Genomic DNA, 16,928 nt, shown 5'->3' with positions numbered 1-16,928 from the left:
AACCATTTATTTTTGCTTTGGCTTCAAGTTCCTTTCTTGACCGTTGATCCACAGCAGAACTTCATAACATCCATTTTTTTTTCATTTTACCAGAAATGGGTATGATGGGAAGGAAGCTTCAGTAAGTTATTTTGGGGTACCAATAATGGAAAGATCTTTCTTATTTGCCTAAGATCTGATTTTGCCCTAGCTTCTGATTTCTTCTTCTTTCTTCTTTGTAGCTAACCTTTTCTTTGGAGGCCTTAACCTTTTCTTCGGCGGTCTTGACCTTTTCCTCGGCAGCAGCTAGCTGCTCTTAAAGCGACTTGACCTCGTCTTTGTACTTAGCATTAGCCTTGACGGAGGATTCAAGCTTGTTCTCCAGAGACCGTGCCCCCGCCAAGGTAGATTCCCTTTTCTTGCTACAGTGGCTCTCCGGAGCAAGGTACGGTACATCCATCTGGCATGTGAGGCAAGATCCCCACCATAGAAGAAGTCCTCTGTGCCGGAAAGCAGTTGGGTATCAATGAAAGTCTCGGCATCAAAGTTCTTCTCCATCACTGTGAGAACTCCCTCAAGACTAGAAGATGGCTTCCTTTTTCTTGGGTTGTCAAGGACAACCACCTCTGGCCCTTCAGTCTCTGCCTCCACCTCTGGTTGGGGACCTGAAACAGCGCTGGTCCCCGCCACCTCCCCCTGGGTAGTTGAAACTGAACCTCAGGCTCGACGGCATCCTAGGGAGGCACCTTGTTGGCAGGGGTGGCAGAGTCGTCATTGCTGCCATCAGCAAGGAAGGTGTTGAATAGAGCGTCAAGACCAACTTGTTCGCCAACCATTGATACTGCAAGAACAAACAACAGCTCGTTAGTCGGCAAGACAGCTAATCAAGTATACAAATAATAAGCACGAACAAAGGACTAAGCGACCACACACCTATATAACCCCTACCCATGTCCCGATCACCCATAAGGAGGTGGGGGTTAACATGGTTTTTGCCAAAGACGGCCAGCAAGACATCGGCAATCCTCTTGTTCTCTGGTGACAACCCTTTGTATGTCACTTTTGTGAAGGCGTTCGCCCCCGCCCCGAAACTCCAATAGGTCAGGATGTGACGTTCCCCCTCCAAGGTCAGCCAGAAGGGGTGCCAACCTTCGGCAGGGAGAACTTTAAAGTACTTGTCTTTGAAGCCGTGATAAGAATTAATCCTCGAATAAGCTGAAGATCCTCCGACCGTGGGCCGCCCGGAAAGACATAAAGCCCTTTTTAGCCCTCCCCTCTTTGGAAGGGTTTGTCAAAGTAAAAAGAAACAGAAACACCTCGACGGAGGCCGGCAACTCCAAATATTCACAAACCATCTCGAAACAGCGGATGGAGGCCCAACTGTTCGGATGCAACTGAGACAGCGCCACGTCACATCGGTTGAGCAGCGCCATTTGAAAAGGGTAGAAGGGGATGCAAACCCCCAGGTGGGTGAACATCGCTTTGTAAAACCAAATCCAATCGGGAACCCAGGGAGACTGAAGGTTCAGTTGGAATATCCGTTCCTGGGCATGGGGAACAAAAACTTCGTAGTTACTCTCTTCATCTCCTCCCTCGCAGAGGCACTCGGCTTGTCGGAACTCCGTAAGTTCCTCCACAGACATTTGGTTGGGAGTTTCCTTTACGTCTGAGGTCACCCAGGCGTAGCGATCGTAGGGCGCCGGTCTCACGACTCTGATGACGGGAGCTGGGTCATACTTACAGTGGGGGCACCACTCAAAATCAGTCTAAGAGGTCGGAAAACCGGCACTAATACCAGAATCTACAATCTACCTATTCGCAGTTAAACTGAAGCTTATCTACTGGCAAAATGAGGCCTAAACTACCAGGAACCTAGATGGTAACCCCCCTAAAACTCTAGCTAATAACAACCTCAAAACACATGCACAGACCTAAACACTACTCAACGCATAAGAAGCGGAAGCAATGGCAAACATCTAATCTGTAAATAGTAAAGACAAAAAGGCTCCACAGAAGAAAAATCTACTTACCAGGAAAATAATTAGCAAGGAAGAAGCACGAAGGTAGGAAGGAGGACGATCGCAGGCCAATGCAAGCAGAATTCAGAAACGCGAGAGAGAGTAGAAAATGCGGTGCAAAGATAGTGTGGAAGCAATGAAAAGAAATGGGAAAGAAAGGAAGGAATAGAACGAAAGAATAACCACCTTGGAGAAGCGCGAAAGTCAGGGGCAAAAGAGACCTTTCTCCCCTGCTTTCAAATCAACAATAAATGCGCTTAATGGCGGGCGCAAGGAACGAGGCGACAGGCAGCGCTTTTCTGAAGCGACGAAGCCCGCACGCACGTAAAAGGCACGTCCTGACCACGAGCGCCCGATAAAGCGACGACATGAGAAAGAGAGCAGAACGCGCCAACAACGACACTCACGGCCATAGTTGGTGCGTTGGGGGCACTGTTACGGCCCGGCCCAACTGGCATGATTAGCCGATTCGACCCACGAACAACACGACCTACTCGGGCATAACCCGTCCGGCCAGCGACCCGGACACTTGCTCCCCTGCTGCCAACCATATGACAGCTGGGAGAGGAAGCTTCCTGGAAGGAGACCTCTCCCGTGGGGCCCGCCTCTCTGACAGGGTATATATGGAGAGGGTCCTACCCTTTCTCCAAGGTACGTCACTACTCACTACCCTTAACGCCACCGGCATCTTTCTGACTTGAGCGTTGGAGTGTCATTGTAGGTGACGCCCCCACCTCATATCACACACAGCTCGGGAGGTCGTTTCTTTGCTCGTCTCAGTCACCAGATCCAGGCCGATTCCCACCTCTTTAGCCGAAGAACCCCTCCGACCCATCCGAAACCCGTACAACAGTACAAAAGTATATTTATTAATATGAAAAAAATGTTACATTCAAGTTTTTTTGTCAATAAAATTGAATCAATTTTTTTTAATTTAACAAAAATCAGTTAACTAATATTATTTTAAATCTTATTATTTAATTTAGTTAATTACAGAAAGACTTGGATTCCTCTAATATAAAATTTGGGACCAACAAATTGTCATCATCCATAATTTTATATTATACCATTGTTCATCATCACATTTCTATACTATACCATTATTTAAACCATTTAAGAAATTAGTGGGGAGAAGTTGCTTGGCACATTAATAAATAATAATGATCGAAATCATATTTTAGTCATCCAAAAAAACACACCAGTGAAGCAGTGTGGATATCAATGATGAAATAGTTGGTGGATTGATTCGTGAACTTGCTTGGTGACTTTGGAATATATTATTCGCTACTTGCAATACTTTGATGAATGATTGATACATATATTTGTTATAAAAAGACCTTGGTCATGACAATTGCTTTCACCAGCAAATTTATTATACCAACTACTATATTATTAAACTCTTGATATTAGACTTAACCAATCTTAACTTGTCCTTTAGCATCGCAAGTCATGTGTCCAGCATGATGCTCACTCATATATAGACAACGATTCTTATGATTAAAGAACAGAGAAGTGTAATAAAGGTGGAGCTATCAGCTATGGCCATGGTCCCCTCCAAATTTGTAATTTTTCTCTTTCAATTCAAGTAATGGAACCCAACCAAAGGGAGCAAACGTAAGTTTCACCTGCCGCAACTTTCTTAGGCAGTGCAGGCTTTTTAGGATTTCTTCTGCTTTTGTTGCTTCATGGTCTTGGTATGCAGTTACATATAAACCGAGTGTTCTCAACTTGGGAAAGTAAGCATTGCCTAATAAGCTCCCTAGTTTTGATTGGCAGACACATAACATAGTGTTTGGAGATTCTGCATTTTATCTTTTACTTCTTGTTCATCTATTAACAGTTTCACCAGAAATTCACAATGAAGATGTCTTAGTTGCTTTAACCCCCCAATTCTTAGGTCCTTCGAACTAGTGTACAGTACATGTAATGTTTCCAAATTGTGAAAGTCACATAATCCATCGAATTCAACTTCCATTTTCAAGTACCGGAGGGGTGTCAAACTCTTCAAATACTCAGCACTTGTTGAAGAACTAACCCGAGCCCATTTCGAAAAATATAGCACATTAACTCGGAGATTTCCTGGAATATGGTGTAACCATCCCCGTGCATCTTCATAAAAGAATAGCGAATGAGTGGATTCTTTATTGCACGTCTCTAATGAACAGGTATAGGATCCTACTGTGCTAGGAAAGGACAATAATCTACGAGCATTGTTAGTGTTGTTATCATGGTTGTTGCTGTCTGATCTGATATGCACAGTTCCGGAAAAGAGATCATGGATCTGACATGTTTTCACGCCTTTCCCATCACTGCTTCTCCTTGCTACTTGTACCAAATTACGATCCACCATCTCCCTCAAGTATTGCTCAATTAATATTAAGAATCATGTGCATATATATTGCTATTTCATGTGTAGTATAGTTAATATCTTAGGCATGATACAAGGTTTAAACCTGTAATCTTCAGATCACAAGTCACCAATGATTATGACATTGTCACATTGAAAGCATTAAAAGAATTAATTCCATCAAAGAAATATTGGTGACCATTTAGTTAGCTGTATTATGTGCCTATATATGCAATATTATTAAGCTCAAAGATAAAAATATCCGCTGGATGCTATGGCCCAGCTGTTGTTGGGGCATACCTCGTTTCAATGGGAGGTTACTATGACTTGAGGGGGAATATACTATAGTTTATAATGGTCCTAGCTTTTGATCTGTAATTCTGTATTAGCTTTTGGTTATGATTTTCAATTTTTCTTTTATACATCTTACAGCAGGAGATGTTGCTGGTATTTTATACTTCTCTAGGATTTGGTAACTTGTTATTTCCATATGAATGTTACATTTATGTACACAACTATTATTCACTAGGTGTAAATAACTATATATTATATTTTCATATATAGAATATATAGCTGTTATAAGGAATACAATTAGCCTACATATAACTCTAAAATCACTATAACATAATATAGAAACCAATGAAAATTAATAAAAAGTTTGTTCTTAATACTTACTTACACATTTATCTATATATATTATTTGAAAGAAACAGGAACGTATATCTTGCCATTCATATCAGAATTTGATATTTGTTTCGGCAGAAAAACCTACCCTTGCATCTGCAAAATTTAAATTTAAGGTGGAAGAATTTAGTTAGAAAAATTCCTATACATTCCTATTTCCTAGAGTGTACTAGAAAGCATCCACAACTACTTAGTTTTATCTTTTAATATGATCAAGTATTATAAATGAAAACAAGAATTTATAATCTAATTATATTTATATTACAATCCCGTTTGCTTCAGAAACTTGTGTTGAGTACAAAATATAAAAAATAAAAAATAAAAAATAACATGAATATGCCTTAAGATACTTATTAGCAAACACCACAAAGAGATTCTTCATTCTTCTTCTTGTGTCTGTTTCTCCTTCACCTTCTGCTAATAAATGCACTTTGATAATACTGCCAAGGTGTTTCAATTTCTGAATCTCCCCAGCTTTTGCATAGATGCACTTTGATAGATATATGATGGAGTGATGCTGAATCTTAGCCATGATAAAGGGTTTAACGTTATACACTAATAATATGAACTCATCTCATATTTATTTATAACATAAAGGAAACTGCATGTGATTCAAACCCTCAATATGTTCAATGTAAAAGAGAATCATAATACAAATGTACCCAAGGAATTAGAATACCAAAACAAGAACGAAGAAGTGTCATTCAAAAGAAAAACAACTAACGATTTTATTCAGAAAAGGAAAGAAAGAAAAAAAAGGAAAACAATGCAATATTAGAGGATCACACTCCATTACAATACAATGAGACTAAAGGAGCACATTTAATAATATCTATTATGGAGGAGAGTTCTATATGGAAGAGAGTTCTGCCCAAATTGATTATACATACTGTTCATACCCTGACCCAACACTAAAGATTGACCCTCATTCGGATTTAACCACGACTTGCTCCAAGGAAGTCGGAGGTAAGGATTAGCTGACAGATACCCCTTATTCAAATAAGTAACTGCCCCTAAAATCTCTCAACCTACTTTCAGCAGCCATATTCCAACTTCCCTAAGATAAAGGAACAGTTATCTATCTTAAAAGGTAGAACTACTCCAACGGTGGTTATTAGTTCACCACTATAAATACACTGACACCCCTCAAGTATCTCTAAATTCCAATACTCTCTAAACTTGCTTAAACCCCTTGTTGACTTAGGCATCGAAGTGTCTTTGCAGGTACCACCCCCATTCGTTCACTCATACAAGTCGGATCGGAACTCCCAGACGCGAACCAGATCATAAGCTTTCTCTATCTGACGATTGGGCCAACCCAACGAGTCTAACCCATTAATGTCCGGTTAGCCACCGTAACAATTACATACATACATGTTAGAATGATTCAACTTATTAGCAAAAGCATTAAAAAGAAGTTGCATGAAAAGGTAACTAGCTAGATAGCATAAATCATGTATATGCTCCTGTTCTCATGAGTCTCAGTAAAAGAAACATATACCTGCTTTTGGGAAAGAAGCAATGATGACGACGTGAACATTAATGCCTCACAGAAATCAATTAATCAATATCAATCAATCAATCATCATCATCTTCATCATCATCGGTATCATCATCATCATCATCATCATTATCGGTATCATCATCACTTTCTTATTCTTGTTCATGTTCTGAAAACTCCAAGTTTTTACAACCCAAGAACGCCGTTGCTCAACATGTTCTGAAAACTCCAAGTTGCAACCCGAGGAACGCATTTGTTCAGGAAGGTACTCCAACTTCAAGCCAGGGCACTCATGGAAGACTGCACGTTGCAGGCAAGGCATTGCACCTCCTTCTAATGTAAGACCTTTGACCTGCACCTTTTTCATGATAAACACTTGAAGCCGCGGAAAGCTCCTCTCAGTACCACAATTAAGGATTCCTTCCATACATTGTACTTCATATAATTTCAAAATTTGAAGGGTGGGGATTTGTCCCAAAGCATTCATGGCTTTGGTGCTAAAACCCACATACCATGACAAGGTAATCTTGGTAAGATTTGACGGAAATACATTTTTATCTAATGGAACATATTTAGAGGTCATATGCTCAAGTTTTAATTCACGTAGATTGCTCAAGCGGCGTAAGCAACTTAACTTTCTTTCTGCTGAATGTAAACCCAGTGTTCTCAAGTTGGGAAAGTAGCCATTGTCGAGTAAGAACTCTAGTCGTGAATCGAGATGCACATAACATAGGGTTTGGAGATTCTGCATTTTTTCTTTTACCCCTTCTTCATCAACTAATAAGTGCACTGCATATCTACTGCGGAGATGTCTTAGTTGCTTTAACCCCTCAATATTTATGTCCTCTGCAGAATGTTCTAGTATATGTAATATGTGCATACGATGAAGCGGATAGAACCGGTATGGGTCAGGAAATTCCACTCTCAAGATCCTGAGGCTTTTCAACCCCTTCAAAAACCCAGCATTCTTTCCACTAATTATATCCATCTTCGATCCTTTAAAATATAGCACAATAACTCGGTAGTCTTTTGGAATATGATGTGACCACCCCTCTGCATCTCCATACACGAACAAGGAACAAGTGCCTGATTGACTACATGTTACCAAACATGCATAAGATCCTATATCCTTGGGAAAGGATAACCTAGGAGCATTATTATTATTGTTATCAGGGTTTTTATTACTCTCTGATATGCAAAGTTCCCGGATGAGGTCGTGGATCTGACATGTTTTCACGCCTTTGTCATCACTCCTTCTCTGAGACACTTGTACCAAGTTACGACCCACTAGCTCTGTCAAGTATTGCTCACCAATATCTTCAAGTTCTGTGGGTGTTGCTTTTGATCTTCCACTTTGGATTGGCTCTTCTATGAGGCCCTCTGTTATCCATAGACGGATTAAGTCTCGCACACAAATCTGATCATCTTCGGGAAAAACTCCAAGATATAGGAAGCATGGCTTGATGTTCTCAGGAAGATCATCGTAGCTAAGCTTCAATCTCTCCTTCATCTCCTTACATTCCTTCTCTTCAACAATACGCAAATGAGGGAGTAGTTTCTTGATTCTTTTCCATTCATCCCCCGATCTCTTCGTTTTTGCTACAAACCCAGCTGTGATTTTGATAGCCAGTGGTAAACCGCTGCAAGTGTTGGCAATTGATCTACCAATTCGTTCTAGCTTGGGAGGACACTTTTCTCTGCAAAACACCTCATTGCAAAACAGTTTCCAACTTTGTTCTTTATCCATGAAGGGAAGCTTGTGGTGAGGAACCTTTGACCTTAAAGAGTAGGCCACCTGATCATTACGGGTTGTTATTAGTATCATGCCACCATCGTTGTTTTCTGGGAAACAACCCTTTAGACTGGCCCATGCTTTAGTGTCCCAAATATCATCAAGGACTATCAAGTACTTTTTCCCTGTCAAACATTTCCTCACCTTCTGCATTAACTCCTCTTCACTACTTGAATATTCATGTTTAGAAGTGGATGACTTCAGACAGTTGAGAAGACTTTTAAAAACCTCCTCCTCTCTGCAATCCTTGGAAATAGTTGCCCATGCACGGCAAGCGAATAGCTTCTTGACCTCATCGCTATTGTAGATCTTTCGAGCAAGTGTAGTCTTCCCTATCCCACCCATGCCAACTATGGAAACAATGTTCCCATCAGGGGAATCTTCTTCCATGAGTTGCTTAATCACATCATTGAAATCTTTCTTCAATCCCACTACATATTCTTCCTTCACAATATGATTACTGTCTTTGTTGCCTTCGAATTCATCACATTCACGAATGCAATATGTCTTAGTCTCAACACCATCTATCACAGGATAATTATCCAAGAGATCTTTGTCCTCTGTTGTTATGATGATCCTACTACCAGGACCAAACAAATCACCCCTTCTTGCCAGCAACTCTAAATGCATTTTACTATCAACTTCATTTAGAACCAAAAGCACTCTTTTATGGCGCAACCTCAGCTTGATTTCCCAGGATCCGGTAGATGTGCAATCCACAGTGCTTACCTCTACACCCATATCAGAAAGAATCGCCTTTTGGAGATTTTTCAGGCCATCAGCGCTTTCCTCTAAAGTTTTACTTACACCGAGAAGAAAACTTGCCTCTTTGAATTCATGTTTGATCTTATAGTATAGCTCCAAAGTGAATGTTGTTTTGTCTATTTCAGCATCTTCTTCGTAAATACCCACCATACGAAGAGTATTACGAGATTTGAGGTCCAAAAGTGATTCCACTTCTTCAAATTGAGAATCAAATCTATTCAATAGTTGCTTGATCTCTCGATTTTTTGCAAAGACTTGTTCAGCAATCTTGTCAATGACCTCAGTTTCATACCTACAATACAACAACCTAATATTAATCTTTTTAGAGGAGTGCTAGGGGCAGCACTTTGTTAAATTTTGGTCAGCACTTAACCATCAAAAAAAAAAATTAAATAATTTTATACTATTAGATGCAATCTCACACCATTAAAAATATCATTGATGGCTAATTAATAACTAAAAACCACAAAATCTACTGCCGCTAGACTTTCTCATCTTTTTATATGCAATGTTAAGCAATTCACTAGGGATTTAATAAAAGACACATGTTAAAAAATTAGATAATTTTATAACAAAATGTTAGGTGTCTTGTGAATAATCAAATTTAATTATGTTGTTTACAAATAAAAAATCTATTCGTGTGCTACTTCTTTCTTTTTTAATAATCATCGCTTCTTCTTCTTCATACCCTCCTTTTTTCTTTCTCTTGTTTTTTTTGTTATTATTGTTGTCATTTAATTTTTTTTATCCTCTCTTATTATTATTATCATAGTCCTCTTTTTTTATAAATGTTTAGAAAACTAAAGCACATAAATTTTAATGTATAACAAATTAATTTTAGTATACAACATATAAATTTTGTAAGGACTACATATCTAAAACATTAACAACTAACCAATAAATATACACAATACATAAATTTTAGTGTACAACACAAAATTCTTATTGCATAGCATAAAAATTGTTAGAGTATTACATACCTAAAATATTGACTTATCCACCTAACAAAATATATTCACAATAAAAATTTGTACTATGTACAAATTAAAGATTTGTCAACTATATACAAAAATATGTATGCTATGGGCCAAAAATTATGTGTTATATTTATATGCAAAATTTTGTATGTTATATTTCAAAAATTTGTGTTATATTAATAAATTTGTATGTTCTCTAACAAAAATTTATGTGCTGCAAAAAATATAAAAAAAAAAGAATAATAATATATGCACACATTTTTTTTTAGACTTTACACTAACTTAATTGAATTTAATTAAAAAAATATTTATACATATAACATTACTCTTTTTATAATAAAAAACAACTAACCATATGATTAACTAAAATTTGATTTCTAAAATAAGCCCATTTGAAAACCAAAAAAGAATGAGCCATTTTCAACTAATAATAAAATTATTGAGTCACAACCACTTGCTTACTAATTTTTTTTAAATTATCTTTTTATTTGTTTTCACTTTTTTTCCTTTTAATACCACGATTTTATCCTTTATTAGGAGCCACCGCGGACAATCATGTCCAATTGGCAAGTTCTCTATTTTAAATTCTAAAGTAATTTTTATTTTATTTCACTTTAAATATTTTTTTATTTAAATTTTGGATGTTTTAAGTATTTTTAGTTTATTTTTATTATTTTTTTAATTATTACCTAATTTTAAATAATCAATTAAATTAATGTTTTCTGTAACTTTTTATTCCTAAAATAAAATAATAAAAATATTAAATTATTAAATTAAAAAATTAAAAAAAAAATTTAATTAATAATATTTTTTTATATTTTTAAATATTAATAATTAACGGATAATAAAAAATAATAAGCTATAATGACATTCTAAGTTCTAATTAACCTCCCTTGTAAAAGAACTCACCCCTTATTCTCAACAATGTGCTGTCCGCATAGCCCGCAAATTGTAGATAGAGCCGACTCCCACGCTGCCACAGTCTCTTTGCCGTATGTATCTTCATGTTTTCTCATGGCTTCCTTAGATTTGATGCTATTCTGATATCTAACTTCTGAAGGCTCCACGTGGTAAAAAACTGGAAAAACGGGGCGATTTCTTCCATTGTTGGAGTACTTGAGTATCTCCACTAGCTCCACGAGGCACCACGAGGAAGACACATAGTTTGGGCTCATCATAACAATGAACATCCTTGATCTTTTAATGGCTTCCACAAGAGTAGATTTAATTGGGTCACTTAGTTTCAGATCCGGACAATCTCTAAACACTTTGAGGTTTCCGTTTTCTGCGAGTTTACGGTAGAGAGAATCTGAGGATATGTATCTTGTGTCTTCGCCTCTAAAGCTCAGAAAAACATCGTACATACCGGATGATGATGACGAAGAGGAGGAGGCAGCTGCTCCATTGTCGGCCATGATGTGGTGTTATAATTAAGTGGAGATCGTATGTGTCTGCAAGAAAGTCAACTACTAGTGTGGACATATATGAAGGAAGCAAGAGGTGTCGAATTAAGAAAAAATGAATAATAATAACAATAAATAAATAAATAAATAAATTTTAAGTAATAACATAATGCATTTAATTTTGATATAATGACATGTAAATATTTTATATAGTTATGTAATTTTATTTATTTTTATAAATAATTATTTACGTTGTTGATATAAAAAATAATTATTTTTATTAATATAATATTATGTAATTAAATATATATAAAAAATTAAATTATAATATAATTTAGGTTATAGTATAGGCCAGGGCATACGCTGAGAAGTTTCCTCCTGGTGGACTCGTGGTCAATGTATTTAATAAAGGTACTGTCCAAAGTAGTTGCCGAAGTTACTATTCAATCTCTCCAATAATTCCGCATGACATTAGGAGATTACATGAATACAATTTTGGTGTAATATATGTGAATTGGCTTGGCAGGTATAATATATATGAGAGAGTATATAGGTGATATTTGTTTTTAGATATTAGAATTGAGATGAGAGGATTGAAAGTTAATATTATATTTAAATAGGTGTAATAATTCGTGTTATATACGTAATAAGATTAAAAATATTAATTTTAAATTATTTTGTTAAAATTAATTTAAATTATAATAATTTAATTAGTAAAAAAATAATATATTATGTATTAGTTATTTTTTTTAATTTAGTGTTAAATATATTAATTTTAAAATAATTTTTAATTGGTTTTAGTAATTTTTTTTAATAAATTAGACATACTATAAATAACTTAGTAATACTTAGATCTACCAACAAATTTTTATATGTTAATTTACTATTAAGTAAGAGCATATCAAAATCAATTTAAAATGAATAATAAATTATTAAAAAATTCTAATGTACAAAATTCTCTAATAAAAAATAAATAATTTAAATTCACTAAAAACAATTTAACATTCTCCTTTAATATCTACAAAACATATACCTTAAAAAATATTATATCAATATTAATATACAAAATTATATAATTAACATAATTTTAAAATAATTTATTAAAAAATAAAATAATGCAAATTTTTATGATAATATTAATATTCTCAAATTATAAATGTAGAATAAAAATATATTACTCATTAACACCTAAAATTGATCAATTTTATTAATTAATAGTAATAAATTTTATTAAGAAAATTAAAAATTACCCTTTCATTATAAACTCTTCGCAACTTATATTTGTATAGTGCATTTTATATTTGTATGGTATGTTTGATTAATGAAGGACTACAGTATATAGTCATCAGTATATTTTTGTATAGTGAATACTTATATAGTTATATTTCATAAAACTTTATTTATTTATTTTATTGTGAGAATAAATGAATGTTTTTTATTTTCTTTATTTATTTTATTTTATCTACTAATATAGATTAGTTAGATTATAATTTTTATTTTATTAAGTTTCTAAAATTCAAATTAAAAAATAATAACAGACCTATAATATCATGTATTCATGTGAAAGACAGTTAATAAATCAGAATAAAACTAAAAGAATAAATGATCATAATGAATACACATAGGGTCGTTTTCTGGTGGTCTGGCTAATGATGGCTATAGGTTGACTAGCGAATAGTGTAATGACTTCTAACATAGTTGATTTTGCGTCAAAACCAGTAATTAAAATGTTAAGGAAGATTATGTTAAAGGCAAGTATATTAACTACTTAACTTTAACGACAAAAATGGAATTTTGGCGCCGAAAGTTAATTTGTTTTTGATGTGGGACTTTTGACTGGATAGACAAAAAAAATCAGAAAGAAACTAACATAGAGTAATTGTAAAAAAAAAAAAGAGAAAATGATAAATAGGTTCTGACTTTTTGTTCCGCGGACATTTTTTTTGAAAAATACTTTTAAGTCTCTGACCTTTACAAAATTTGGACGGATCAGTCCCTGACGGAGACATTTGGACGGATCAGTCCTTGACGGAGGCATTTGGATGGAGGGACTGATCCGTCCAAATTTTGTGAAGGTCAGGAACTTAAAAATATTTTTCAATAGTCAAGAACAAAAATGTTCGCGGGACAAAAGGTCAGAGACTTATTTGTTCTTTTCTAAAAAAAATGAACACAGTTTTTTAAATCTAGGTCGAAGATCACCGCCGCTACTCAGCTGACGACCGCAGCCCTCCGACAAAGTTGACTGATACTCTTGTTGATGTGCAACTTCAATGCGGATGACTACCGTCGTACTCCTCTCAACGAAGTCTAATGAAAAACTAGTCGGAAGTGGGAGGGCTCAACCTTTCCATACATGAGTACCAACGACACCTAAAAACTAGTTTTTCATCCACTCTTTTTAGATCTACTATTTTCACTCTTTCTAGATCTACTATCTTTCCTCAATCATCTTGAAAAATTTTCATTTTCATTTTCTTGAACTCTCTTTATTAATCTTTCTATTTATACATTTTAGAATTATTGATCTACTCATGTCCTGGGATGCTTAATTACTATAGTTTAATGTTAAAATATTTTACTTTCCTTCCAGAGGCGGAAATACATACTTGTAAAGGGGCAATGGCCCCTCCTAAAATTTTAATTTTTGTTTAAAAAATAATAATAATAGACATGGTTCCTCCATTTTTTATTTTCCAGCCCTCCTTTGTTTCCGGTACACTTTTAATATAAGAAATTATTAGAATAGCGACTGATTTAGCGTTCGATATAGAATTTTTAGGATCAGAAAAAAATTGGTCGCTAAATCGGTCGCCAAATAATATTCAGTGACCGATTTTAGCGATTCACAAAATCGGTCACTAATAGCAACCGATAAATTTATTACTCAACCAGAATAAAGTTGGTCGCTAAATCGGTCGCAATTTTTTAATTTAGCGACCGAATTAGCAACCAGAACAAGAGAAGTAACGTCTTTGGATTCTTGGTCACAAAATCGGTCGCTATTTTCTAATTTAGCAACTGATTTTGCAACCGATAGAAAAATAGGGTGAAAATTTCTTTGGTCGCTAAGACAATTGTCACTAAATCGGTTGCTAATTGTTAAGATAGCGACCGATTTTAGCGACCAAAAAAATCGATCACTAAACAGCAACCAAATTTGTGATCAATAAGTTTATTACACAACCAGAATAAAGTTGGTCGCTATTTTTTAATTTAGCGACCGAATTAGCAACCAAAACAAGAGAAGTAATGTCTTTGGATTCTTGGTCACAAAATCGGTCGCTATTTTTTAATTTAGCGACCAATTTTGCAACTGATAAAGAAATAAGATAAAAATTTGTTTGGTCGCTAAGACAATGGTCGTTAAATCGGTCACTGATTAAAATAATATAGTTACTGAAATACCATTACAAACCCTAACTCAATTCACCCACACCATTCTCATATTCTACAAACAATGACTGAGTTACCCACCGGAAGCACAGCACCGTCTTCTTCGTCGCAACGCCTTCTTCGTCATCTTCTGATTGCAGCGCCGTCTCTTGAGGTCTCGTCATCGTTGTCTTCTGAAGTCTTGGCGTCGTCGCCTTCGTCTTTGAGATCTCGGCAGCGTTGGTGTCGTCTGAGTTCGCAGATCGTCTCATCACCATCCAGATCTGACTTTCTCATTGTCATGTCGTTCTTTTCTCATCGTCGCCTTCTTTGGTCGTGCCACCTCCTCTGCTCACTCCTTTGTTGTAAATCGTCGCCTTGACGTCCAGATCCGACGTTGCTCCTTGGCACATTTCATTGTTTCTGTACATCCTTGTTTAATTGCGATCTTACACACATCCTTCTGAAATCTTGTGAACCTTATATGTGATACTTGTTCTTCTCTTCCTAAACTTTGTATTCCTTTGAGTAAACTCGAGATTTTATCGGTTAACGTATAATTCCTAGATATAACAAGCGATACGTTAGTTTCTAAGATGCGGCTCATGGACCCAGAAGGTGAAACTTGTAAGTGTGCGACATCATAAGAAGATCATGAAGTAGGAGTATCCTGAAAAGGACGTTAAGGAGATTTTGGTACAAGTTGAAAGGTTAGTCTTGATGTTTGACTTTCGAATGTTCTTTGGGAGTGATGAACGATGTGAAAAGTGCTACATGTGTTTGACTTATTAAGGGAACAAGAGAGTGTGAATGTTAACTACATCTTTTCAACACAAACCTATCTTGTAACCTTTTGTACCCGAATGTAATTCTTTCTCATGTTTGGTAAAGTGCTAAAATCATGTAAAGTTGTGCAGATTATATCAATTTTCAAGGGTAGAATGTAAAATCCCTACAATACTCTTATTCCTCTTTTCTCCAAACCAAACCCTAATTCCTAAATTAAACCCACACACACTCACTCTCACACAATCACACACTCTGAAGTTAGAACAAAAGAAAAAGAAAGAAAAAGAGAGAGGGAAAAAGGAAGAAGAAGGGGAGAAGGAGGATGACGTCGGTGGGGCTGGACGCCACTGTCACTGTCACAGAGAAAAAGGAAGAGATGCATAGGAGAGATGAGAGAGAGTGAGGTCGCAGAACTTCCATGGAAAAAGAGGAAAGCACGCGACGGAGAAGAGGAAAGAGGGAGTCCTGTCACTGCCGCTGCCATTGATCGATGATGAGTTTGAAAAACTCCAAATTAATTTGATGATGATCAAACATTATTATAATAATTAATCACAAAATTATTAATTTGAATTTTAACTCACATTTGTTAATTAATAATTTTGTTGCTTGCAGATTTTGTCATTGGGCATAAAGAAAACTGAAAACTTAAAGCCCAAAATGGTTGGCCAAAAATAATCAACCTTGTGCAAAAATGTTTTAAAATATGTGGCTGATTATTATTGTGATAGTTGAGCCAGTTTTTGTTGAACAAGCCCAAATTAAATCCTTTGGTGAAAGACCAACTAGCTTGGTCCGAATTGAAAAAGGAAGGAAAGGGGTAGTGCTTGATTAGGTTCGGTTACCCATTCACTTGGGTGGAATTTAAATTTTGATTAAATGGATTTAATGCATGCCTTGGTAACATGAGAGAGAAAGTTCACATTGATTTGATTGCCATCATTACTCTCACACATTACTAAGCAAAGGAAAGTGGGAAATTAATCTATTTTTAATTTCATTCTTCAATTACATTGAAAGTTTTCTCTCTTCTCTCTCTTCTCTCTTATTGTTTTGGTCATGTCACAGAAAAGAAGAAGAAGCAAGTTATCAGAAGTGAAGCACTGTAGCAGTAAAGCTATGAACAAGCAAGAGACCAAGGTGATGATGGCTCTTGTAAAAAGAAGATCCACAGTATGGTGTGGCTGAGATCTTTGCCACTTATGGTTAGATGTGGTGAAGAAGTCTCAGGATTACCATGCCTAGAAATGGAAGGAATCCATTTAGAAGAAGATCCCTGAGGCATGGCTCGTCTCTAC

General features: G+C 35.9%; 1 protein-coding gene across 4 annotated transcripts; it reads right to left on the bottom strand.

Moving 5' to 3' along the window:
• Nucleotides 1-5,185: 5,185 nt before the first annotated feature.
• Nucleotides 5,186-11,560, bottom strand: LOC148569581 (disease resistance protein RPP13-like). 4 transcript variants are annotated; one of them, XR_015880609.1, is made up of 3 exons: nt 10,973-11,560; nt 6,530-9,378; nt 5,186-5,551 (listed from the first exon to the last, which is right to left on the bottom strand). XR_015880609.1 is itself a non-coding variant. In XM_088483139.1 (2 exons), the coding sequence occupies exons 1-2, from the start codon at nt 11,476-11,478 to the stop codon at nt 6,603-6,605; spliced, it is 3,282 nt and encodes a 1,093-aa protein (XP_088339265.1). In that variant the 5' UTR covers nt 11,479-11,560; the 3' UTR covers nt 5,559-6,602. The 4 variants fall into 4 exon arrangements, 1 of the variants encoding a protein (XP_088339265.1); XR_015880610.1 differs by having other exon boundaries at nt 5,186-5,545; XR_015880611.1 differs by lacking the exon at nt 5,186-5,551 and adding an exon at nt 5,559-6,355.
• Between the last annotated feature and the right edge of the window lie 5,368 nt (nt 11,561-16,928).

This window comes from Arachis ipaensis, chromosome B4, assembly GCF_059453495.1.
Source record: "Arachis ipaensis isolate K30076 ecotype BB chromosome B4, ASM5945349v1, whole genome shotgun sequence".
NCBI classification, from domain to species: Eukaryota; Viridiplantae; Streptophyta; class Magnoliopsida; order Fabales; family Fabaceae; genus Arachis; species Arachis ipaensis.
Note: the sequence above shows the minus strand (reverse complement) of the source record. Positions and strands in the feature narration are given on the sequence as shown.

Excerpts from the sequence above, each read along its gene's own strand:
- LOC148569581 (XM_088483139.1), bottom strand. The coding sequence starts at position 11,478 with ATGGCCGACAATGGAGCAGCTGCCTCCTCCTCTTCGTCATCATCATCC. Across the intron at positions 9,379-10,972 it reads CACATTGTTGAGAATAAGGG|GTATGAAACTGAGGTCATTG; the intron begins GTGAGTTCTTTT and ends GTTGTATTGTAG.